We start from the raw sequence: 24,220 nt of genomic DNA on the forward strand, positions 1-24,220 counted from the left end.
CAAATCTCTCACATCTAAGTAGTAAACAGTGACATTCTTGCTAGTTATGTACTTGATCATGATAATTGAAAAGTTGGAATGTCAAAGTTAGTTTATAGATTTTTTTGTTTTCAATTAATAGCATTTTCCAGTGTGTTTGCTGATGCTGTGTGAAGTCAGCATTGGAAATCACAATCAATTAATATGGATGCAAGTTTCATGTGTGAAATTTTAGATAGAAAAACATATTTAGAAAAAGGTGCATGTGTAGTGAGATGTGGGAATGACTTGTTTTTTCTAAACTTTGCACTTGAGTAAGAATCAAAATTAAAGTATTTTCCTATGTAAATGTCGACATTTCAATTATTTTTTACTCAGAGGGCATAATGAAATTACTTGTATCATCTGGACTGAAGTTTTCCACGACTGGAGCGTTGTTGGATTTCCCCTTCCTTTTTTACAGTTTTGTACCATACAGAAAATCACTCAACAGAAGCCAAGTTAGAAGACAGTTAAGTGAAATGGGGGAATGCATTTATTTCATCGGTTAGAAATCAGCATTAGAAACCCGTGTGGAAAAAGAAAGGCTGAATCTGAGGAATGATTGTAATGCATGTGGACATACAAGAGCAAAGTCATTCAGTTACAGTGCATAACAGGATCTACCAAGAGGCCGACAGTAGTATTCACCCAGGGGCTTCAAGTCATAAATAGATACTTCACTCAGAATTGATGAGATGTCTCCGACAGCAGCTGAACAGAACATTCGTGTTATGTGACCACACAACAACAATGCTTTTTCTTTCCTATGTGTTCAGGCATGTGTTACAAACCTCATTCTCACAAATAACCTGAAGGGAGGGAAGCGCTTCCAGTCTTAAGAGAGACTGTCTCATATGTACAGCCCAACTACAAATAGTTCTGTTCCCTCTCTTTTTAGCTTAATTTTGTGTTAGAGAGTGTGTTTACAGAAGACATCAAGTACTTTTGTAATATTACAGGAAATGAATGAAATAGCCCAAACCTATTCATCATGAAAATATATTTTGTACACTGCAGTAGAAATATTACTCTTTATTCCAACTTCATATAAAATATCATATATGTGCTGTATGTGTACGGAAGGAGAGAGATGGATGGGAAGAATCTTATATGTAATTAACGTTCGTCATAACTTGGCTCACAAACACAAACTTTGAAGACCATTGCACAAAGAACTGTTTCCATGGCAATTGTAACTCACTCACTTGCCTACACATTAATTCTCGCAGAACAACATCCTCAGTTCACATATGCACAGTTAATATGTTGCATAATTTGAATTGACCATCGGGTCATTCATCCTTGATTTAATGAAAAAAGAAAAAGTATTTTGTAAACTAATTTTAGTTTTCAATCATAAAATTATTGTAAAAAAATCGTTTTTTGGCCAGTAGAATCATTATAAAATACAGAGCCCAAAGGGAGGACAAGAGCTACTGACATGTTTGATTAGGGGGGAGGGGAATCGCTGTAAATTATAAACTTTACTATTATTCCTCCAATATTACAACACTGTTTGATTAGTGTAAAGTGAACATTGATGAATCGAGATAAATGTACACATTCAGTAGTGGTGTGAGACACTGAAGGTATGGTTTGGGGTTAGATAACATATGAAGCTGCTCAGAAAATTGTGTGGTTAAATCTCCTCAACTTTAAAATGAGATGAGTCTTTCTGTACTCCTCAAAGTCATGCAAAACTTTCCAAAAAAAAAAACCTGGCAAGGATCTAAAATCCCTTGCTCATCAGTGCAAGCTTAATGTCCAAGACTGAAATGACATCATTAAAATGATCAACAATAACATTAACTGTTTATACTATTAAGAAAGTATCATTATTACTGTGGTTGTATTATTACCGTTAAAGTCAACATTAAAGTCAACATTATGGGGAAATTGTACAAATCCTTGACAAAAATTTTGATAGTGCTTTATGTAAGGTCAAAGGATTTGGAAAAGAAAAAAAAAAACAGTTTTCCAAGAGATGAACATGCACAGATGTGTAAAGTGCACTATAACAATCTAATTTCATAATGCCAAAGAGAGTGGAGCATTCATTCAAAAGAACATTACGTCTCACATCAAACAGAAATGTTTAAACTATTTTTTTTTTTTTTTCATCAGTCATTCAGCTTCATTAAAATGTCAGATTGAGCCACGATTCCATGACTGTTCACTACAGAGAACTTATTATTTTGAACCACTCCTCTTGAAATCAACATCTTAATTATACAAACTCGTCTATCTACTCCGTATCTATCAAACAATATCCTAAAATTATTGAATAAAGAGGCAGCATTGAGACAATCCCCCAGTGATTACCCTGTCAAACACAGTGAATAAGGCCTCGTACTTGTAGATTTACTGAGGAAACTTTATGTGTGCATTGTTATTGGAAGAGTATTAACGATGATTCACTGCAAATTAGAATTTACAAAGAAATTATAGAAGAAAACCAACCAAACAAAACAACAACATCAACGACAACAACAACAAAAAAAAAACGGACCAGACTAACAACGTAAATGACAATCGACACATAAAAATCAGTTCAGTGATGACATGAGAACCCACAGTCACACATATTATAATATTGAATGCTGGCTATTTGAGGAAATGCATTCTTCCCTTTGAAGTGGAAATTGATGTAGTCTAAGAGTGTGTGTGTGTATTTGTGTGTGTGTGTGTGTGTATTATTATGGGTATATTAGCACTACTTGAGGTTCTGGAGCATGGCCGTGGCGTAAGTAGGACGCGCCTGTCGACTCTCGATGGCTTTCCTCAGGTACTGGATCCCTCCACAACGTTCCCAAATCTCCTCAAACTGTCGGGGTAGGATCTCAGCGCCCCTCTTTCGGGTCAGGCCTGTCTCCTCCAGGCTCAGCTCACACATCTCCATATCATCCTTTCCTACAACCAAAAATACACACAGAAAAACTCAATCTGAGTGTTTGTGACAGAGGAAAAAAAAAAAAAAAAAGAAATGCAAGAATCTATAGGGACACGCTGCTAAAATAAAAATCGTATATAAATATTTGACCATTTGATGACAAAAACATTTGTGCGAATACTGTTTCAGAAATATTTTCTAAAGCAAGTTAAAACTGGGTCCAACAAATGTGAGTTTCCTCAAGCCAGGAACCTCCGTCACACTGACCTGCTACCAACAGAATGGGATGTTTGTCTGGATGCAACTCCATTTGTCTAGCGATCCAGGGCCCGTCAAAGTGGGCATACCACCAGCCCTTCTTCTTGTTGTGAGGATCTTTGTAATGGTCACCAGGTCGGATGAAGGGGATACGGAAGTAACGCTGTTGTCGATTTGTGGTAATTTCATGTTGCCTGGCTGGGATTGGTGGAGCAGGGTTCTGTTGGGCTGGATTAGAACACATTTTGTCAAGAAGGTTTCAGTAAATGTTAGTCTGTGCAGTAGATCCATTGACAGTAATTGCCATTACTACTAGAGTAAGGAAAAAGGGTTAAAGAAAGTAAGTAAGAGTAAAAGTTAAGCATGTACAGTAAAGCATAGTGAGCCCACTTTCCTTTTCAGTGTCATTTTCCCAACTAAAAAAAACAAAGAAAAACAACCGGTGATGACTCCTGATATCAATATACCTGTTCGAAAATCTTTGAAATTTGAAACTCAATAAAACTAAATAAAATACTCATTACACTGATGCTATATACATTGGTTACAAAATTAGGTAACCTTATACTACCTTAAAAGGAAAAACATACACACACATATACTGTATATATATGTATATGTGTGTATGTGTGTACATGAATATACATATATACACACATACACATAACATATATATCAATTAAGGGGCTTGAGTGAGTGCTTCAGGTAATTTACATGGAATACTAAATGCTGCAGCATGATTTTCATTCACTTTGATTCTGGATGTTAATGTGGTCTAAGTCTGTATCAGCTTAATCAAGCAGGCTCTTAACTGTCAATTATGGCATAATGTCCATTTCCATTCAGTTGCAGGCTAATGCTAGTTATTGACTTACTCACTGGTCAGTAATTAACCAAACATGAAAGACACTGCTGTAAAGGTTGTCAGTAGGAGAAGTCATACACACAAACAACCCTGAAGCTGTGCCAGTACACACTCCGTTTCACTTGCTCCCCAAACCCTACCACAGCCCCAAATGTTATTACAGCGCATTCTGAAGGACAGTTGAAAGGACAGCATAAAATAGAGAAGCAAAACAAGAGAGAGGATTCGTGATCCACATCCACTTGGCTACACTTAGTAGCACAACAGCAACAAGATGTCTTGGGAGAGCAGCAAAGGGTACAAAGGCTGTGGCATTAACTGGTTAGACAAGACTGCTTTGGCTCGTTTAAAAAGAATTTTCTCAAAAGACCTCTCTCTCTCTCTCTCTCCCTCGGAAACCTGTTAAGGTTTGCACGATCAGCAAAGCACAAAGAATGCCCGACATAGTGAAAATCAATCCAGAGAATTTAGGTGTTCACATTAATTTGCACTGTCATGTTCTTTGTTCAAAGAAACGTTTTGGCCTCAAGAAATTCTGGGAATTTGGGTTGATTTATCTCTGAAGGACGGGAGAAGTGATGCACTCTAAAACTCAATATTCAAACCTCCACCACAAATGACTCAGAGAAGTCTACGCATTTGTGCTTAAGTGGAGAAGTCCATCATTATGCTTCTCTTTCAATCTGCAGGTGAGCACGTCACAGTGCAGTGTTCCCATAAACATAATTAAAAGCAAATTCTGCATAAAAACGTAACTCTGAGTAATGGGCCCCAAAGTGCTCTGACATCCAAAGCTAAATAACTCAGTGCTATTCCATTTATGCCAGTATCAGTAACCACAGGCATTGGGTTTACTCTGAACAATGTCCTTTATGATTGATTTTAAATTCAGCTGATGCTGCCTGCATGAATACATGGCTCTGAGATATAATGCAAAGAGAACAGAGAGAGTCATATATGGGAATATGGTTCGGGGGACTGCGTATATTTGCGAATTCACAACACCAGAAAGACCTGGACTGATTGTTCCACCTCAGACAGTCTGTAACCCTGCAGCAGAAAAGATTCATGGGAAAAGATGGCTTTCGAAGCTCTACATCCAGTTGTTAATGAGAGGATACAACAGAGCTGTTAGTGTTTTTATGTTTTCAAGTGGCACTTACATGCGTTTCTCACAAGAGTTGCATGATCTGAAAACAAACATGCTTCTATTATACATTTCACCTTTTCATAAACATTACCACTCTTGCATGCAATTTACATTGAGCAATAAAAAGCACACACTGCCATTAACAAAACAAAAACAAAAACAAAAACAAAAACAAAAACAAAAACAAAAACAAAAACAAAAACAAAAACAGCAATGGACAACAGGTATGTTTGTGAGCCACGGCGATAGGTGGATGTTGTTAAAAATGGTGATATCAACCATTAAAGCAAGGGAGGGAGGGGGAGGGAGAGAGAAAGAGAGAGAGAGAGAGAGAGTGAGAGACAGACAGAGTTAGAGAGAAAGAAAGAAAGAAAGAAAGAAAGAAAGAAAGACCAATAACCCACAAGATACATTCAAGGGCACACATAGTGCTTTGGACTGAATGACTATACAATAGAATCTAATTTCTGATGAAAAGCTCCATTTTCTCCTTGTTCTCACTTCTAGCTTGGTGTGAATGTTTCTAGAATGAGCTGCTGATGTCCATATAAAGACCATATCATTTCTTTTGTGGAACATGCACCACGGCAAAGCATGAGACATGTCGGGTACTTTAAATAGACAAACACCACAGAATACCTTGACACTCTTTGTTCTACAAAAGCTCTTTGTCACCATGACAACTCTAAGTGTAAGAGATGGAAATACACCGAGGCGCCACTGAGATAACGAACGAGTTTGTGAGTGCGTGTGTGGCTATATGGAGGGTTGTGATAAAATATCAGAGCAGGAGGAAAGAAAGCCACTCCACATCAGTAGTGGAGCAACTGTACAGAGCCTACAGGTGGGGAACAGCTTTAAAGGCTCTGAGGCTAAAGACAGATTTCCTCTTGTTCCCGTAGCAGCAGCAGGCATGCTGGGACAAAGAGAACCTAATCTTATGCGACAGGGTCTTGGCGGGGTTTGCGTCCTGGATGCCCTTGACGAACGCATCCACAGCGGTTCTTACCGTAATCTGTGACAGATTTGGGAGCCCTTTGCTCGGACTCGGTGTTGCGTTTTTTGTTCCTCGACTTCCAGGCGTGGTAGACCTTCAGGCGACGATGGAACTCCTCTCTACAGGCGGCTAGCAGTTCAATGTCTGCAATGCAAAGGTAGAGAGGGATTAAACAAACAGGAAACTGAGGTTTTCTCGACCAAGGAAAGGTCAGAGCTCCAGAGAGAACGGCAGGGCACCAGAGAGAGGGGACAAAGAGAAAGACAGAAAGAAGGAAAGAAAAAGGAGCCTGCTAGTGGCCACCTGTTTTCTGCGTTTTCTTACGGCGTAATTTTATGTTCATTTGAAGAGACAAAAAGAGAGTGCACCCCTTTAAGGGAGTGTTAAATGAAAGTGTGGGGGACATTCTGCCTGTCTGACCGGTTACCTGTACATGTTTTGTTCTGGTTACAGAAAAAAAAACATGTTATGGTGAAGTAACTTTTCACACATGAACAATTTTCTCACCACCTCTTCTTTTTAACTCTCCATTTTCCCATAACATCACATCAGAAAAACAAAACAGCAGAGTGAGACTGTGTGAAAGTAAGAGGCAGAGAGAGCGAGAGATACAGAATGAGAGACAGAGAAGGGCAGAGAGAAAAAGAGATATAAAGATAAACATTTTTCAGCATATTTTCACTCCACATACTTCTGGCACAATAAAAAAAACACTAATCCCATTGATATTCCAAGGAGGCTATGGATCTCACGGGTGAAAGAGTGATCATGCTTTTCCCATCTATTTCTAACTGTAGTGACTGACAGCTAGCAGGGTTATTTTTCTCATTCCACACAGAGCCTCCAATCCCTCCTCTATTTGGCACTGCTTCCCATTTGAACAAATAACTCAAGCAGAGAGGCCAGGCTTCTGAGGCCTGGCTCATAATGAGCCTCTCCGCATCCCTGATATTGCCAAATGACACACACACACACAAACCCAAAAAAACCCCACATGTCTATTTCACAGGGCCCCGACAATCTCTCCAGCACTGTTTTTCAATTTCAGACAAAATAAAATAATCAAATTCTGTTCTGAGAATAGCATGAATAAATAGATGGGCAGAGGAAAATGCAAACTGAATATATCAAAGCTGATTATGCCAAAGTGGTGTGTTTAGGACAAAGCTCATTACATGAAAGGTCCACTGAGATGTCCATACATACAGATACACTTTAATGAGTGCAAAACAGAGAGAGAGAGAGAGAGAGAGGGAGAGACAGGGAGAAAGGAGAGAGAGAAAGGGAAAGCAAGTCAGAGAGAATGAGAGAGAGAGAGCAAGACAGACAGATCGAGAGAGAGAGAGAGCAAGACAGACAGAGAGAGAGAGAGCAAGACAGACAGATCGAGAGAGAGAGAGAGAGAGACAGAGAGTTAGAGAGGGAGAGAGGTGTTAATAAGACTACAGATATGCTCTTACCACAGGACGTGTTTATGGCATCCCGCAGCTCTGCATACTTCCACTTGCTGAGATCATGCTTCTTGGTACCAGCGGCAGCTTTGCTTGCTTGCACCTGCGGGCCCCTGCAGTCATACAAAATACACAGAAGAGAGAGATACTTATAGGATTCTGCAGGGGAGCACCACTGAGAGAGATCCCCCACGAGACGAGCCATCAGATAAATGACATTTTTTGACGATCAGACTTGTTTTGATGAGGAGAGGTTTGAAGACAGAGAGAAAAGAGTTGAGTGAGGTCATGTTCTTTTTAAGAGTCGAACACGAGATCAAATGAATCGGGGAGGAAAATGACACTTGAAAATGACACTATCATTTGAGGTGCTATTCTAGAAGCAGCGCAATAAGCCCAAAAACACGAGCTAACTGCTCTCAAGACCAAGCTGGTTTTAGGTGGGGTTTAGGTTTGGAGGAGAGTCCTGCAGACACAGGGTACAGATGCCCATCTGTCTCATTTCGATCTATAATCACACATTTCCAGCGTTCCTGATTTTGCAGCTTTAGAGAACTCTTCTCTTAACCCCGGTTCTTATTGCCTTGGGATACGTTTCTTTCTGAACTAACACTAGTATTTGGAGCAGGTACTGTTTAGCTAATAACCTCCCACAGCCTTAACTCATAGGTTCAATTACACACCCCTGATGCACCTGGCCCCTGAGGGTTCCTGGAAACTGAGTGGAGTGGCCGACCTTGAGGAAAGCAGCGGGTTAACAGCCTACTCTGTTTTCCTCGCGCAGAAGTAGTAGCAGCTGACTGAAGCCTATTAGCAACAGGCCCTTAGAGGATTAGGTGGTGGGACAACCCACTAGGCAGAATTCATTCACATTTACAAGAAACACCACAGGCTAATACCCTCACTACTACTGCCTCTAACCAAAGGGCCTGGAGGGGCTGACCTTATATAACAAATACTGTATGTATGGGACAAAGCCTCACAAGGTACTTTCTCACTCGCTTCTCACTCCTCTGAACAGGATGGGCAGGTAATCATCTACTGTTTGCTTGGAGCAGTTTAGGGTGCGCTACAATTCGAAAATGAATACGTCTTAGAATTTTCCCTGTCAACGTAATGTGGGAAATTACAACACTGAAGACATCTATCATTTACAGCACCTACATCCCTGAAATGAACATGTCATGATCCAACCAAATGAGTCACTGCTGTCTGTCTGCAGCTATCATCAATTATTCACACCTTAAACAGCCATAATCAGCTCATGACTTGTCATTACACCAGCAGATATGTTAACCATGGATAAATCAAATAAGAGAATCACAAAACTAATGCTACCACATACATTCACGATTCAATCATTTCATGAGTGATCACATAATCAATTAATACAAACAGTTTAAGATGTTTGAATTAATTGCATGCAGGTGATTGGACTGTGTGTAGGATTTTCATCCTGATCAACAAGAACATTTTCTTTGATTTCCAGGGATTCTGTAGATTTCGGCGTTCCTTGAATTGAGAGTCTCTACCCACCTAGCCAGAAGATCAGACATCTCCTTGGCCATTTCCTCCCTAAAAGGGCATGATGATGCCAGCACACACAAATGTCAGAATATCACTTCACTGTCATAGTAACAGAGAGTCTCTAAATGCATTATGATCAAACTATCTATAGCAACATCTGATGTAGAATGGAATGAGAATAGACCAAAGGTAAGTGTTTGCATATGTATGTGTGTGTGTGTGTGTGTGTGAGACAGAGAGAGAGAGAGAGGTAGAGAGAGAAAGACAGAGACTGAGAGAGCAAAAGAGATGTATTTGTTTCCTATTATGGGCACTTCTCAAACAACATGCTGATCTATTACCTACAGCGATCCACAATGGAGTACATTTGAGTCAAAAGCCACTGCTGTTTCCCTCGGAGACACAGTGATGGTGTTTTTGTTCACACAAACTGCATGTAAAACTCCAATAGCACCAGAGACATTAGCACTGAGTGGGCTCCAAATTTATCACATTCCCATTACTCACCCAAATGCATGAGGAAGCTCTGGGATTTCACCAAAGAGAATGTGTGTGTGCGTGTGTGTGTGTGTGTGTGCGTGTGTGTGTGCACCCCACACGTCAACAGTCATGCAATGTTCAGACTCAGTGCTTTTTGTCTCTGTGGCACCAATAGGAGGACATTACGGAGGGAGACAGGAAATTAACGGGAGGAAAAGTAGAGGCGCGGGTATTTAAGCATCACAAAATAAGCACACGTTCTGTTCATGTGCATTCAGGATAATGTTTCAGAGGATGGAGGGGTTTTCTAGCTGGGTTTTATAAGCTGTGGTTAGTAAGCTGGTGCAGGGGGGTCAGTGCTATAGTTTGTGGTCAGAGGGGAGAACTGTGTATCTGATATGTAAAGAGAGTGGACTCTATTTTAGAGCAGACGGGCACTTTAGCAGAACAGGACAGCCAATTCTGCTGCTATTACACAACAGATATTTTTGACAACTGGTCAGTTGAATATCAAGACAATCTAAGTGCCACTCGAATTGTCCTACGCTCTGAATATTGCATCACTGTTATGTTGCTTTTTTACAGCTAAGCCACAGGTCTTATACTTAATACATAACCTACATGGATAAACTCTTCAGCTTTTGAGATCCAGCATCACTGCAAACAGAAAACAATAGGGTTAGATGAGGCTATTTGGCCTTAATGAAATCAGGGCATTTGAAAGAGACCTTTTTCTTTTAATGATTACTTGATTTGGGATGAATAATTAATTTACTCTTGAGATGAAACTGCAAAATGAATCCCTGACGTATATATTGTATGACGTACTTTTACATATACTGACGTCTATGTAAAAATTTGAGAACCGTTATCAGCATGTTTCTCTGTTAGAGTGAAGCTTGTTGTGAGATTTGATTGACAGATTGCCATGGCATGCAGGGTAGTGAATCAGAGGAGTAATATGGGGAAGGTTAAGCTGAGGGTCAGAGGTCAGTGGGTCAAATGAGGGAGGGGAGGGGGGTTGGTATTTATATCTTACACTTTCTCTGGGGATGATGGGACACTGCCATTACTGAGAGGAGAGAAAAAAAAAAAAGACAATGGTTAACAAATGAAACAATTTTTCAGTGGACGATGTCAAGCCACTGAAAAGCCACTGAATGGGAGAATCAATAACATGATATTGCTGCTAACATGCATCAACATCATTAAGCTTAAACTCCTGCGGGCTGGCGAAGGCGGAAATTCTCTTAAGCTGATAACACTAACGTTCGTCGGGGTTTTGGACAGTAATAGTGAAGGGAGCATGTGTGGGTTACCTCCGTAGGCCGGCGTCCTGCACCGTTTCCTCGGGAATGAGCTCAGCCTCGCTCTGGGCGATTCTCATAGCCAGTTCCCGATCTCTCCTCTCCTGCTCCAGAATGGCCTGTCGCGCCGCCTCCTCCTCGCGCTCCGCTTCCAGCTGGCGCTCCATCTCCTCCTACAGGCACAGACAGAACCCTGATCAGTCATTACACAGCCATCGGCTACACACGTTCACACACACTCTCTCTCTCTTCCATATATGCTGATTTGCTATGACCGTGTAGATGAGAACCCACCGGAGGACGTTCACCCTGGCTTATGCGGCACGTATATGTTTACCGCAGGATGTAAGTGTGCCTCGTTTCACACGAAAGACTGTTCCTAATTTGTTTGAGCATATTCACAGTTAAGAGGCAACTGAGTTCATAACTTACTGCACCCTTAGAAACACAAATGAACAGTAACACTGGAATGCACATCCCACAACTCAAACGCCAAACGTACACTCGAAGTGTATAGTCACTGGCACATCAAAAGAGCGCACTGCGGAACAACAGCAGCAGTTTGCCCTAAAACTTGAGGGAGTGTAGGGGATTGGGGGGGGGGCTGTTTAATATCCTCTTTCATGCTGCACAGAGCCTGCAGCTCTTTATTCTCCATAATGAAGTGTATGAGTTGGAAGCCACAGAATGATGGACGACACTGCCATGCTCATATTCTTATGTGTATGCTTCATAAGTCATCTAAACAGGAGCCAAACTCATGAAGGACACAAAAAAAAAAAAAAAACTCGGTTTTGAGGGCACGGGAAAGGGAAAAAAAAAAAAAGGAAAAGAAAAGTCAGGAGAAACACTTTGGTCTGCGGGGGCAGAAGATGGGATACTCTGAAACCGGCAGCACGACAAACGACAACAAGAAAACGCTCACTATCTCTTCTCCCCTCTGCAACGCTCACTATCTCTTCTCCCCTCTGTAACTCTCAGTGGTGTCCGTGAGTCAGAGCACTGTCGACACCGTAAGCACCTCCAGTCAAGGCCAGATTGCACTTCTTATACCTCTGCTAATGAGCCTATCAAGGCACTGTGTTTCTCTCTGAGCCCTGCTGGACCCGATCCATGCAGTCAGGGAAGAAAACAACCTATTAGCACACAAGGGTTTATGGCCTGATCATACTTAAGGCTCTTTAACTAGGGCAGCGTGTTGATGCAAGGCACATCATCAGCTTCAGACGACTAAATACATGAAAAAGTACATAGCTGCATCCGGTCACTTGAAACGTTAAGACAGTCCTGACTCGTATCGTAAGATATCCGAAGTAAATGTCAGTGTTTCAGCGTGAGACGTGAGGGGGAGAGCTTTTAATCCATAACTCAAGTTTATGTGAGGTTTTTTTTTTTTTAAACGTCTCGGGCAAGCTGAAGCGTATGGCATGAATGTTAACACAGGGCCGCTGGTGCACCGAGACTGCTAATGAGAGAGAACATGGTAGTCATGTCGGAGACACCGCCCCAGGCTTCAGGCTCCGGGCTCTGGGCCTCAGGCTTCAGGCCTCGGGCTCCGGGCCTCAGGCCAGGACCTTTGATCATATGGCAGCTCATACACGTCACATACAGGCAACAGAGAGGGACAGAGGAGACACGCTTACCAGAGAGAGCGCTGTGTAAGGAAAACCAGAGTCGAAGGAGTCAATTGGAATAAGCGGTTTCTTACAAAAGAAAATGCTTAAATCATAAACACCAGAAGGAGTCGAGACATGTGAATAAGAATGTTCACCAGAATGAATTCACAGAGCTAGCGAGAGCGAGAACCGGGGCGAGAAAGGGTTAAAGAGGACATCGTGACAGTTTTTCACGTCGCGTCGCTCAGCTACAGTTCGCCGAGAGACACCCACGGTAGACCCTTACCTGAATTCTTCTCTCCTCCTCTTCTCTCCTCTTTCTCTCTTCTTCCTCCTGTTTTCTTTTCAGCTCCATCTCTGCTTTCCTGAAAAGGAAAGAGCGAGTGTGAGAGTGAGTGTGAGTGTGAGTGAGAGAGAGGAGGTGTGGAGAGCGGGTGACAGAGCACAATTAGAGTGAGGAAATGTCATTAATGGAGACATAAGCTGTCTTCATTAAATGAATGGAGTGAGCGGGATGCAAAAATCCCTCACATCATCAGTCCTGCAGTAAAAAGCAAGGTCAAACACACCAAGACTCCAAAAAGCAATCTCGCCAGACTAGCGCATTAACGGCCAGGAAAGCAGAGGGTGTCATGTGTTTGCTAAAAGTGTCCAATCAATAAGGCCACGGATTAACATTTTGCACTATGCGCCCTGGGACAGACATATCACCTTAGTCCCTGCTCATGTAAATTACGATGAGGATGACTTTGTCAGTGTCCTGTGGCATAGCCACTCTCCACGGTTCCTGGCTTCATTTACAAAGGCATTTCTGCATGTTTGCAATGTCCTTCATCTATCTGGGTGGGGGGGGGGGGGGGGGGGGGGGGGTTGAGGTAGACTGGCCCTTTGTCAGGGGTCCATAAAGCAGGGCTGCGTTTCTAATGCCGTGAGAGAGAGGGGAGCACTGATTTTTAGATGAACCCAAAGGTCTTTCATTAAAGATTTTATGAGCCATTAAAGGGAATTACGATCATAAGGCCATATGAGATCTGTCTGTGCCTCACTTCCCCAACTCCACATCTCCCTCCTACTCACAGACGCCGCTCTTCCTCCTCCTGTCTCCGCCGCTGCTCCTCTTCCTCGCGCCTCTTCCTCTCCTTCTCCATCTCCTCCTGAATGCGACGCAGTCTCTCTCTCTCCTCTTCCTCCTGTCTCCTCTTTTGCAAAGCAGAAAGCAACTGCTGCGAGCGTGTCACCAGGGCCTGGTGTTCGTGGTCAATGTCTATGCGCGTCATAATCGTGCTCTGGTGAAGATATAGCACAGAGACACACAGTCAGACACCCAACTCAGAGACTCCGGGTGTTTGTTAACACCAGTAACCTTATTGAGAGTAACTGACTCTCCCATATTATGCTAAATTCAGTAAAACAGTGTCCCCCACATGGCATAACATGTTATGACCAACTGCAGTATCAGTTTAGTGATTTAATGACATTGTTAGAAAGTTGGCAAATTCTCATTCTCCTTCCTGTATTTATTTATTCGTGATAAAAAGAAAAGGAGGAAGTCAAATGGCTAAATGGCTAATTGCCCTATAACCTTTTCAGACCATATATCGAGAGAGGGAAGAATGGAAGGAAGGAAATTCCTTTAATGAGGAGAGGTCAGTACAGAGTTGAGCTCTCAGCTCTGTTAAAGAACAGAGGTAGCTGACAGCCGTAGGCTTTACCTAATGCTGCCGTCCTCACTTTATAAATCTTTTGTTGTTGTTTTTTTTCTCAGGGGTGGGGCAAGGGAAAAATAGACCGCTCTCTCTTCTGTACATCACATTGTTTGCATTAGAGATGAGACTCCTTGGTGTGATGAGGCTGCCCTCCCCTCCTCCCCATAACCTATGCCCGGTCTGAGACTATTCTAGGAAATTCCTTTTCGTGAAAAGCAGAACATGTGTTTCCAGATATGGTACTAAATGCTGTAACCCTGATTCTGACACCTCCAGGCAATCTCCTGTCCTCTTAGCCACAGAATATACCCACAGCACCTTGAGATGGGATCCCAAGTCGTTACCTGTGATTTAACACAATCGATTTAAGGCCAAGAGACGCAGATGGACACTTCATTAATATGTATCAGCATCTGGCACGATGGCCACGTTCAATATCAGGGCTAGGGTACAGCTACAGCTATACCAAATACTGAGTGCCATTGACATTTGGCATAATCTTATGAGGATGTTAAATACACATTTAATTTAGGGCAGAGGAACAACTGGCTCTTTCAAGCACAGAAGCTCAGTGCTGGAGCAAAGACCATAGTCTTAATTGAGACTAATGATCCATTCTGTGAATGATTAGTCTAAATTTTCCGCACATGTTTCCAAGGTGATGTCTACATTAATCACGAGGCTATAAAGCATATGGAATGGGATTACACTCTGCAGCGCCGTGACTGAATATGTCATTCGGCCCTGTGCCCTACAGTTTTAGCAGCATTAAACACACAACAAAAACACAAAACACAGTCACAGCGAGGGCCAACAGTCTAACAGCCTGCCTTCAATAGTAAGAAATACGCCACCCATCCGGAGCGATCCTTCGGCGGCCGAGTTTAATCGCGGCAGTCGGATCCCTCTCGTTCAGAGAGAGGTCTCTCATCCCCAAGGTTCAACTTCAAATCTAAACCCTTCATAATCACCCAGCATCCGACCGACGCCGCAATCGATTAAGCGGAACTCCTTTCGTAGCTCGGCGCTCCGCAAAGAGGGTAAATTCGCCACAGCTTTTCCCCCCCTTAACACCTCGTGTAGGAAATGCTCTGCATTCTTGCGCATGCTTGGCCCTGGGGTTGCCACCGACTTGACCTCTTATTTCAGTAAACTGTGAAGTGTAAGCCTGCAGAGCTTTGGGACACGCTTTGATGGAGTTGATTTGTCAAGGAGACGTTAGTGAGATTATCTGAATCTGAAGGATAGCGCACAAAATGCAATAAACTGCAGTTTGGTAGAGACGGTGGCGTCAACTCCGCAACAATGAAATGATCCAAATGACACAACAAGCTACCTGAAATTTCTACCTTATGTAATGATTGTTTTTCAGAGCTTGTCGAAAGTTAGTTTACGGGCAATATCTTGAATGCCAATTCACGTACATACCTTGATCTTGATCATGAGTGCATCGATAGCCGCATCAAGCTCCTGGACCTGTTTGCTCATCTCCTGTTTGCCTTCCTTCAGGCCAGACACCACCTCAGTGAACTTGTCCATCCTCTTTTTCAGGCTCCTCACCTTCACTAGTCCATCGATTCTGACACACAAACAAACAAGCAAACAAACAAACAAAAACGGCGGCAAGGTCAGAGCGGCCAAACAGATATGACAATCTTCCTCTGATCAGTGTCGACAGGGGCAGCAAGCCACCAGGCTAGACAGATTATGAAGTCACAGAGTCACAGCGACAAAAAGCCAGCTTCACCACATTTGAATTGCTTAACCCACTTTTTAACCGTAACCATCTTTCAGTGTAGGCAGGTAGCCAAATATCGCCCCGACAGTAACTGCGGCTTCTCCAGCCCAGGCAGGTTAACTGTACTGGTACAGAAGACGGTGTTTGTGTTTGCCCTTTGACTCTGCAGTGACTCATCGGGGACAGCGGCATGCTCACGGTGCTCGCCCTCTGCCTGACTCAAGCTGTCGTGATAAATGTGTGAGGTACTCGGTTGTGAGGGGGCACTGGCCTCTGAAAGTGTCCTCTAACATGGAAGAGCTGGGAGGTACCTACCGTGCCTTATGCTTCCTCTTACACAGCCACATCCGCACCGTCTTCTGCATCTTGATACAAGCACTGGCTCGATAAAGAATCTTATTCTTTACTGTATGTGAGAGAGAGAGAGAGAGAGAGGGAGACGGGGGGTGGGGGGGACAAGTTAGAACAGACGCTGACATCTGTGTCACTTCCAAGGCCACACAAAGGCATTTTTCCTTGGGCAGACACAAAGATGAGGAGCTGAGTTTCACTCAGACAGGAAATAAACACACGGAGAAAAAACTGTTGCCACAAATAGTCCATAAGATGAGGATATATGTCTGAGAGTAACGGATGGAAGCATTATTCTCTGTCTGCATCAGATGGCTCTCAGCGATTAGTATGAGAAATCTCTCTCCTCAGCATTTTCTCAACTGGAAGATTTCCAGACACAGGGTGCGCTTCAAGTGTCTTTGGCCAAATATTTATAATATATGAATTTACATTTTTTTAAGCTCATGGAAAAACCTGTAAGAAGGCCATCTGCACCAATGCACCAATCACCGATTATAACATTGATTTAGCGAGTGTAAATATTGTTATCATGGAAATGGTCCAAAAAAAAATAAAAATCGGGTTTTGAAGCCAAGAACATTGAGCTGATACGCACGTTTGATGACAGACAGCGCACACCACTGGACCTTCTTCCAGCGGCTATGGATTAGCCACTTGTTGACACGTTTTACCAGCTCAGCCAGGTGGTCAGGATCAGATTTCATAATCTGGTCAAATTCTGCAAACTAAAAGAGGTGGAATAAATAAATATAAAAAGATGAGCGAAGGACCACAATCATTCACGATTCTTTCTTACCGATGAATGCTCCTTTTGAGAGAGCCCTCAATACCGCAACATTTTATCTAGAGGAGGGGCCCAATCAATAATCAAAACACTTGAAGAGACAGACAATAGATGGGAGAGGTAAATGAAAGGACTTTAGTGGAGATTTTTCTGATAACATATTCATATGTTCATTAGCATCACGCCGATAGTATCTTGTCAGGGTATCATCTGTATTCCTAAAACAGTCTGTCCCCCCACCCTATTCAACTCTACCAGACAGAGCAGCCTTCTAATAAGCATTCAAACCACATGCTTGACACAGATAAATTATTCATATCATCTGAAATGAAGCCCCCATCTGTTAGTTCCAGTATATTATCCAAATCTATTTCTCTTCACCAGAACAGGAAAAGCATTATTCATGCATAGACATCCTTTGAACCACTCAGAGAACAAACAGCTTTTATCATAGCATTAAACAGTCTGAGAAAAAAAACCCAAAAAAACACATCTCACCTTCCCAGGTCTGAAGAAGACTCGGGTGAGTCCAAACTTGTAGTCGTTTTCATTCAACCCCAGAGCTTTGAACAAAGCCTGAGGGCAAGGAAAGGAATATTAATATTCAAACAAAGGCAAAGCAACATTTCGTTCATGTTGGAATTAGATATAAGAAGTTCAAACCTTGCAGAAGAGCCTTGGGTCTAGTCTGGTCAGTTTGGGGGGCATGTACTGTTTATACATGTTATAGAGTTCATGGAAGGGCGCTCTGGAAGGGAAACCTCCTTGCATCAGGTCCAACACAGACACCATCCCTAAAAAGACAAAAAAAAAAAGAAAAGAAATGTGACCAAACACTTCAAAAAACATCAGTGTCACTCATCAGCATCACTCATCCAAGCAGATCCAGAAGTCTGCTGTCCCACCTCATCAGTGACACTGACATTTATTTTTAGAAAAACATGAAAGTGTGTGTGTGTGTGTGTGTGTGTGTGTGTGTGTGTTTTTAAGAAAAAAAGGCTTAGAAGATTTGTAAATAAATGAGAAATCACATGTGTGGCCAAACAAACACCTAGGAAATCGTTATCTCCACAGCTCCTCAGGAGAAGTGTGTCAAATTCAATATGCAAATTGAAGAGGGGAAAAGAGGAATGAGCCTTTGAGAGTTTTTTTTTTAATGCTGTGGTAAAAGAAAAATAGATATGACACCTTGTGGAGAGGCCCTCTCTCTGGGGGTGCTGACAGAGACTCAATTTCTAAACTTCAGACCGGGGAAGGGGGGGGGGGGGGGGTTGCACAGCTAAATGCACAGCTAAGTGGCGTTATACAAAAATGAGAACACCTCACTGGTGAATGAGGACACTCTGATACTAATTGCTGCACTTATTGTCCCACTTAAGTGATCTGAGTGTAAGAAGTGTAAGTGTGTGAGTGTGTGTGTGTGAGTGAGAGTGTGTGTGTGTGTGAGTGAGAGTGTGTGTGTGTGTGAGTGAGTGTGTGTGTGTGTGTGTGTGTGTGTGTGTGTGTGTGTAAATAATGACCTGAGCACTGCAGCTGTGACAGAATCTGGGCTCCTTCAAACTGATGGCTCACCATCTTCAAGTTCGGCTTCACACATCTGACGAAACTGGAACCCTATTAGCGAAAAGCACAGCACAATTTGCAACTGATGCTTTAACAAAGAGCGCAGCAATTACAATTTGGTTCCCTTGTGCCAGCAGCTCAAATTCCAATTAGCTCCAGTCAAACTGACTGAGTATAATCATAACATGATGTTGCCGCGTGAACTTATTTCTCAATGAAACGACAGGCTGTAGGCAAAGTTCATTCAGAGTCGGCTGTAACTGCTTTCTGGTCGCTATTGCACTCACCGTACTGCGAAGCTTTTCCAGCAAGATGTTCAGCTGAGTCTGCGATTGAAAAAACGAAAGAAAAAAAAAAAACAAAACAAAACATATATATGTATTTATATATTGTCAGGTTTTCAACAACGTATACAACCCGGATTACACACAACAAAAACATGCTTGTTAAATTTCACTCCTGCCTTCGGTGCTCAAAAAAAACCTTAGGCCCACGTGTGCTAAAATCTACATGACAGCCAGGGCAATTAAAGGCACAACAGCAGGTATAAATCCAAGGAGTATCTTTATAGTTTTGATTGTAAATATGCCATGCAAACACGTAAACTCCAAACAGTCATAACACCACAGAAACAGGTGGACGCAGACGCATGGAAGCCATGCATTGTGGGAATGCGGATAGATAATGACTTTAAAGGCTGGGTCTCCGGGGATACGGCTTCAGAGGATGTATTTAGATGTATTCCATGCTTGGTCTCACTGTTGGAAGATAAACAAAAGGACCTGGCTTTCACACCCTGACGCTCTGAGAACAGACGCAGACAAAACACTGCATGCCCGTGAATGTCGAGGTCAAAGCAGACTCTCATTACAAATGATGTCTTTACAAGTGAGGCTGGCTAGAAATCTCTTCACTTCTCCTGTGAACAGATGAGTGTGCTCTTCAGAAAGAGACTGCACACGAGGACTTTCACCTTACAGGTGTGACAGCTCATCCCTTAAAACTCCTATATCTGTGCTTAACAGCTACAGAATTAATAACAGCTAAAAAAAATTTGGGGGGGGGGGGGGGGGGGGTTGGGGGGTGGAGACCACTCTTGATGGAAAATAAGCCTCGTTAAAAAGTTCTGCAGCGGATACTAGTTTACAAACCGCATTTGTTATGATGGCTCTGATCATTCCTATAGTGTTATAAATTTTTAACTGGCGCGTTACCAAAATGCAAATGGTTGACACATGACATGTAGCACACAGCACACACCTACACACAGGACTGTGGAGAAGACAGGCGGTGTTGACTGAAAGCAGTTTAGCTTAGAAAAAAAAAGAGCAGGGTGGCATTGCAGCATTATAAACTGATGTATGTTTCATACACACACACCGGCACAGAATGAGTTACCTTTTAGTTCCCTGGCTGATTCTACCAGTTACCACAACAGATTTCCTTTTCTTTTCTTTTTTTTTTTTTTTTTAGTCCCTATCAGATTTTGCACATCCTGCATTTCTCTGTCTGTTTCTCTCTAGTCATCCTGAGCTCCACTTTATCCAGCTTAAATCTCAGCTTTCATAGTGGAAGGATGGAGAGACAGAGGAGAGGGGAGGGGAGGGGGAACAGAGAAAAGAGGAACAGTGGGAGGGAGAGGCATTAGAGAAACAGACACCACAGGAAACAGAAATACAGCCAACATGCTCCCACTGTGGAGATACAAAATTTACCAGACAAAACCATCAAAGGAGAGTCTTAACAACTTCTACCGACCACATGGTGCATAAATATTTGTGTACCCCCTTCGTCCCCGACGCGTACGGGATCTAACCTTCTTCGGCCCTCCTGAAACCATGTCTACCATTGTCACCGTCCCCAGAATGGTAAAATCCATGGGGTGCTGGAGTTTGACATTTGAGTACTAAGTCATTCGGGTCTGTGTTTTGTTAAACGCAGTCGAAAGCGAATGGCTTTGACCAGTCCATGTAATACAGATTAACGTGCAAAGCAGCGACACTGCGCTCCAATCTACATCACAGGTTTTTGAACGAGAGGAACTGAGGAGCACTGATTTAGATGAACAGGCTAACGCACCTTATGTTGTTTTTCAGACGAGGACTAACGCAGGAACTGTTTGTTCAGTCCAATCCAGTGAAAGAGTTCTTGAAACATATTGTTTACTCTCATGACAAATGAACCAGTTCTCTCTGTGTACGGACTTCTCTTTGAGGTTGAGTCATTACTCTTAACTTTTCCCCATTAAAATTCTGATTAAGACACACGGTTCTTGTTATCTCACTCTGATGTGTCAGTATAATCAGATTGTTCTCTACCGGGACATGTTATCAACACGCTGTGCTGATGAGTCTCGCTACATCTCTCATGAGCAGATGGAATGAGGTACCTCATAACAGTGGGCAGAAAAATTGAGTCATCATATAAAATATCTTAGCTAACCTTGAATTTGTTTCCCACACTGATAAAGCTGAGTTTGCCAGCTTTCTGTTTGGAGTCCTTGGAGTTGTTGGAATTTTCAAAGAGTTCCCGCACAAATCTGTCCTTGGATTCTTTCACGAGGGACTCCAAGGACATATGCAGAGCATCGTTGTTCTTCTCCACAAAATTGGTCTAGTATTCAGAAGAGAGAAGGAAAAAGAAAGGAAGAGAGAGGGAGTTCTGGTGAGACAGTTTCTATTTTGGTTCCAATGTCACATTAAAACCATTGAGCAGATCACAGATAAGATCAAAAGAAAGAAAGAAAAAAAAAAAAAGAGTTTAAAATGCCTTCTCATGCACCTTCACCTTAAAATTCATACATCAAAGAATTTCCGTGAAATTTTTCGATTCAATATTCCCACTACCCTATTCTCTCACTCTCTTTTGCCTGCATGTTTATTTTTCAAAGAGGCACAAGATTACGGTGCTCTCAAAGGAGTAGAGAAGTCCTGATGCTTAGCTGAGATAACAGAATAAAAAGTAAAGTAAAAGTAAAAACCAATATCCAGCTTTATGATCAGTTTTTGTTATCAAAAATACACAACCAAATACACAAGCAAGCACACACCAAACATACACACACAGCCATACCCACTGTACAACTCGGCTTTCTCATAATTTTTTGCTAGCTAAATACACAGCCAAACACACAAGCACACACACACACACACACACGCGCGCCAAACATGTACACACAGTCACACCCACAACAATGCAAGTCAGACGCTGATACTACATATCAGTATACCGTCTCATAGCAAACTGCTCCAGCAAAGTGTCTGATGATGAAACCCTCGTCATCTCTCACGTTCCTGTGGACAGCCAGTTTGGACTTCCTGGGCACCTGAGACGAGATCGGACACATAAGCACAGATTTTCACATTTAGCCACTACAAAATAATAACCAAAAACACCCAAGCCATCTATTTTCCATACACAGATCAGTGTTACTCATAGACTGTCACTGTCTGTATTATTGGTGCATTTAAAGGCTTAGTTGAGAGTGATCTACGACGCTGAAAAAGCCGGGACATTGCTGGAACCGGGGGTCACTCACTGTCAGACGGAAGTGGTTCTTGTGTTTATTGTGAACGGTTTCTGCAAAGTGCTGGTCGCTGGGTTGAGGTAGACGGTTCTCTTCATCCAGAATATCCAGAATGCCGACCAATTTGGCCTCTACTAGGTCTGCAGACGCAAAATGCAAAAGAGAACAAAGAAAAAAAAAGGAAAAGAGCACAAAAATTAGCGTTCAAAGGACAGCAGCCTCTGTGACCGTATCTCAGAAACGTTGCATCCATTTTCAAAGTCCATTTCATTTGTGTCGTGCATCACATATATATCAGGGCAGCAGAGTGTGCAAAAGATCTAATTATGAGTCAGAAAATAGTTTCTGTGAATAGGGGGCATCGGGTTGTCGGTGCCAAAATTACAATGAAATAATGAGAACATGCAGATTGTGGAAGCACGCCCTTGATCTAGACCCTTCCGCCTAATGTTTCAGAAAAGAAGTCGAAAATTTAGGACGTTTTGTTCCTAACGCAGAAAAAAAAGATAAGAAAGAAAAAAATTCTAAAGTAGCAAGGTGAGTCTAAAAATGAGTGACGCGTCCAAGTTTCAGTCCGCGGCCAGTGAGCAGGAAAATGCTCAAAGGGGCTAGAACTTCTTCGAAGTTTTCTATTTTTTTTTTTTTTTTTTTAAATAGACAAGATGTTAAAAGTGTACACATTAACAGTGAGACTAGCGGTTGAGCTTGAATTCTCAGTTGAATCAGCGAGTCAGAGAAGTGGGCTTCCTCTACGACGGAGTTCTCTCAGTACCAGCTGTTTGGCACCACTTCACCGCGTGAGCGAACAGATGGCGTTTGACACATTCACAAAAGCCTCCAAGTTGTGCGTTCTTAAGATTACTCCAAGAAAGGGGCCAACCGAATATCATGGACCGCCAACCTTGTTTATCCTTCAGACACATCATCAGTAACTTTGTCACACAGATAACTACAGGGAATCTAGAACTACAGCCTTATGCATAAACAACCGACTGACTGACTCTGAAGAGCAAAAAAATATTGCGACTGAAATTAGCCTTTAGTGTCGCAGTCTATTTTGATGCCGAGAGATATTTCTGGTAATCTTGTTTTTCAACAGTCTACAATAGAAAATATTACCAGAGAATGAGTGACAAGTAGCATTTGGAGAAGGCGCCAAAACACGAATAAACCTTATCAGACTTCTATTAACCTTACCTCCCTCACTGAGCTCTTTTCACTCCCTCAATCTATCTTATAAAATAACAATCTCTTTCCCTCTCTGCCTCTGGGTGTGTAATGAGTTGTATTATACAACCACTATTACATTCCTGGTTGTATTTAGATACGCTCAGCAATGCCCTGAATCAGTAGGCTTCTCACCCACCAAGATCCACCAGTCTCCACGTCTCAAAAATGCTCAGCTTCAGAGTGAAGGTTCAGGTGGACCCACATAGACTGACTGTTTAACACAAACTCTGAAATTTCTCCGTTTTCCCCCACACAATAAAAACACTCAAAGTTTCGAGTTGGATAGGAAGGGATTCGACTTCATGGCCTGCGGTGATGTTCAAAACAGAGACAATAAAGTTCTTATTTTCCCGCCAAAGAAAAAGGAGACACTGAAACCGCAGAGAAGCTGGTCTCAGTATCGTATAAACCACTAGAAACAATGAGAGGCTGCTTTCAGACACTGAACATAAAACATGACCAGTGATTGAACATAATGAGTCATTAATGAGATCCAGACCTATACAGTCCTGGTTATCAACATAATGGACTTCATTCACTCCAAGGCCTTCCCTCTGGTACAGCTCTTGCTCCTGGAATGGAAACAGAATACTTCATATTAATATAAAGAATCGCCTGGCCTTGCATGTCAACTTCAACAGATCAGTGAGGATAAATATCCATATGCAGATACTAGAAATATTTCCGAGCTGGTGAAATTGTTCAATAATTTCAATATATACAGGTAACCGCCCAAATAAGGAAAGGACCAAAATCA

At 42.3% G+C, this 24,220-nt stretch overlaps 1 protein-coding gene across 1 annotated transcript in view; it reads right to left on the reverse strand.

The window, feature by feature from the left end:
- Positions 1-496: 496 nt before the first annotated feature.
- The window catches only part of myo6a (myosin VIa), a 52,972-nt gene continuing 29,248 nt past the window's right edge, over positions 497-24,220 (reverse strand). The window contains exons 16-37 of the mRNA XM_030770354.1: positions 23,963-24,035; positions 22,246-22,373; positions 21,937-22,032; positions 21,150-21,320; positions 18,995-19,033; positions 18,665-18,758; positions 17,808-17,938; positions 17,643-17,720; positions 16,956-17,085; positions 16,322-16,412; positions 15,697-15,847; positions 13,640-13,848; positions 12,849-12,927; positions 10,959-11,119; positions 10,679-10,711; positions 10,261-10,296; positions 9,169-9,207; positions 7,642-7,745; positions 6,194-6,325; positions 5,198-5,224; positions 3,179-3,397; positions 497-2,931 (exon numbers count right to left, since the gene is read on the reverse strand). Coding sequence (XP_030626214.1) covers positions 2,735-2,931; positions 3,179-3,397; positions 5,198-5,224; positions 6,194-6,325; positions 7,642-7,745; positions 9,169-9,207; positions 10,261-10,296; positions 10,679-10,711; positions 10,959-11,119; positions 12,849-12,927; positions 13,640-13,848; positions 15,697-15,847; positions 16,322-16,412; positions 16,956-17,085; positions 17,643-17,720; positions 17,808-17,938; positions 18,665-18,758; positions 18,995-19,033; positions 21,150-21,320; positions 21,937-22,032; positions 22,246-22,373; positions 23,963-24,035 — 2,418 coding nt within the window. The 3' untranslated portion in view covers positions 497-2,734. The remainder of the gene's footprint in view (positions 2,932-3,178; positions 3,398-5,197; positions 5,225-6,193; positions 6,326-7,641; positions 7,746-9,168; positions 9,208-10,260; positions 10,297-10,678; positions 10,712-10,958; positions 11,120-12,848; positions 12,928-13,639; positions 13,849-15,696; positions 15,848-16,321; positions 16,413-16,955; positions 17,086-17,642; positions 17,721-17,807; positions 17,939-18,664; positions 18,759-18,994; positions 19,034-21,149; positions 21,321-21,936; positions 22,033-22,245; positions 22,374-23,962; positions 24,036-24,220) is intronic.

The sequence above is a fragment of the Chanos chanos genome, chromosome 4 (assembly GCF_902362185.1).
Source record: "Chanos chanos chromosome 4, fChaCha1.1, whole genome shotgun sequence".
NCBI classification, from domain to species: Eukaryota; Metazoa; Chordata; class Actinopteri; order Gonorynchiformes; family Chanidae; genus Chanos; species Chanos chanos.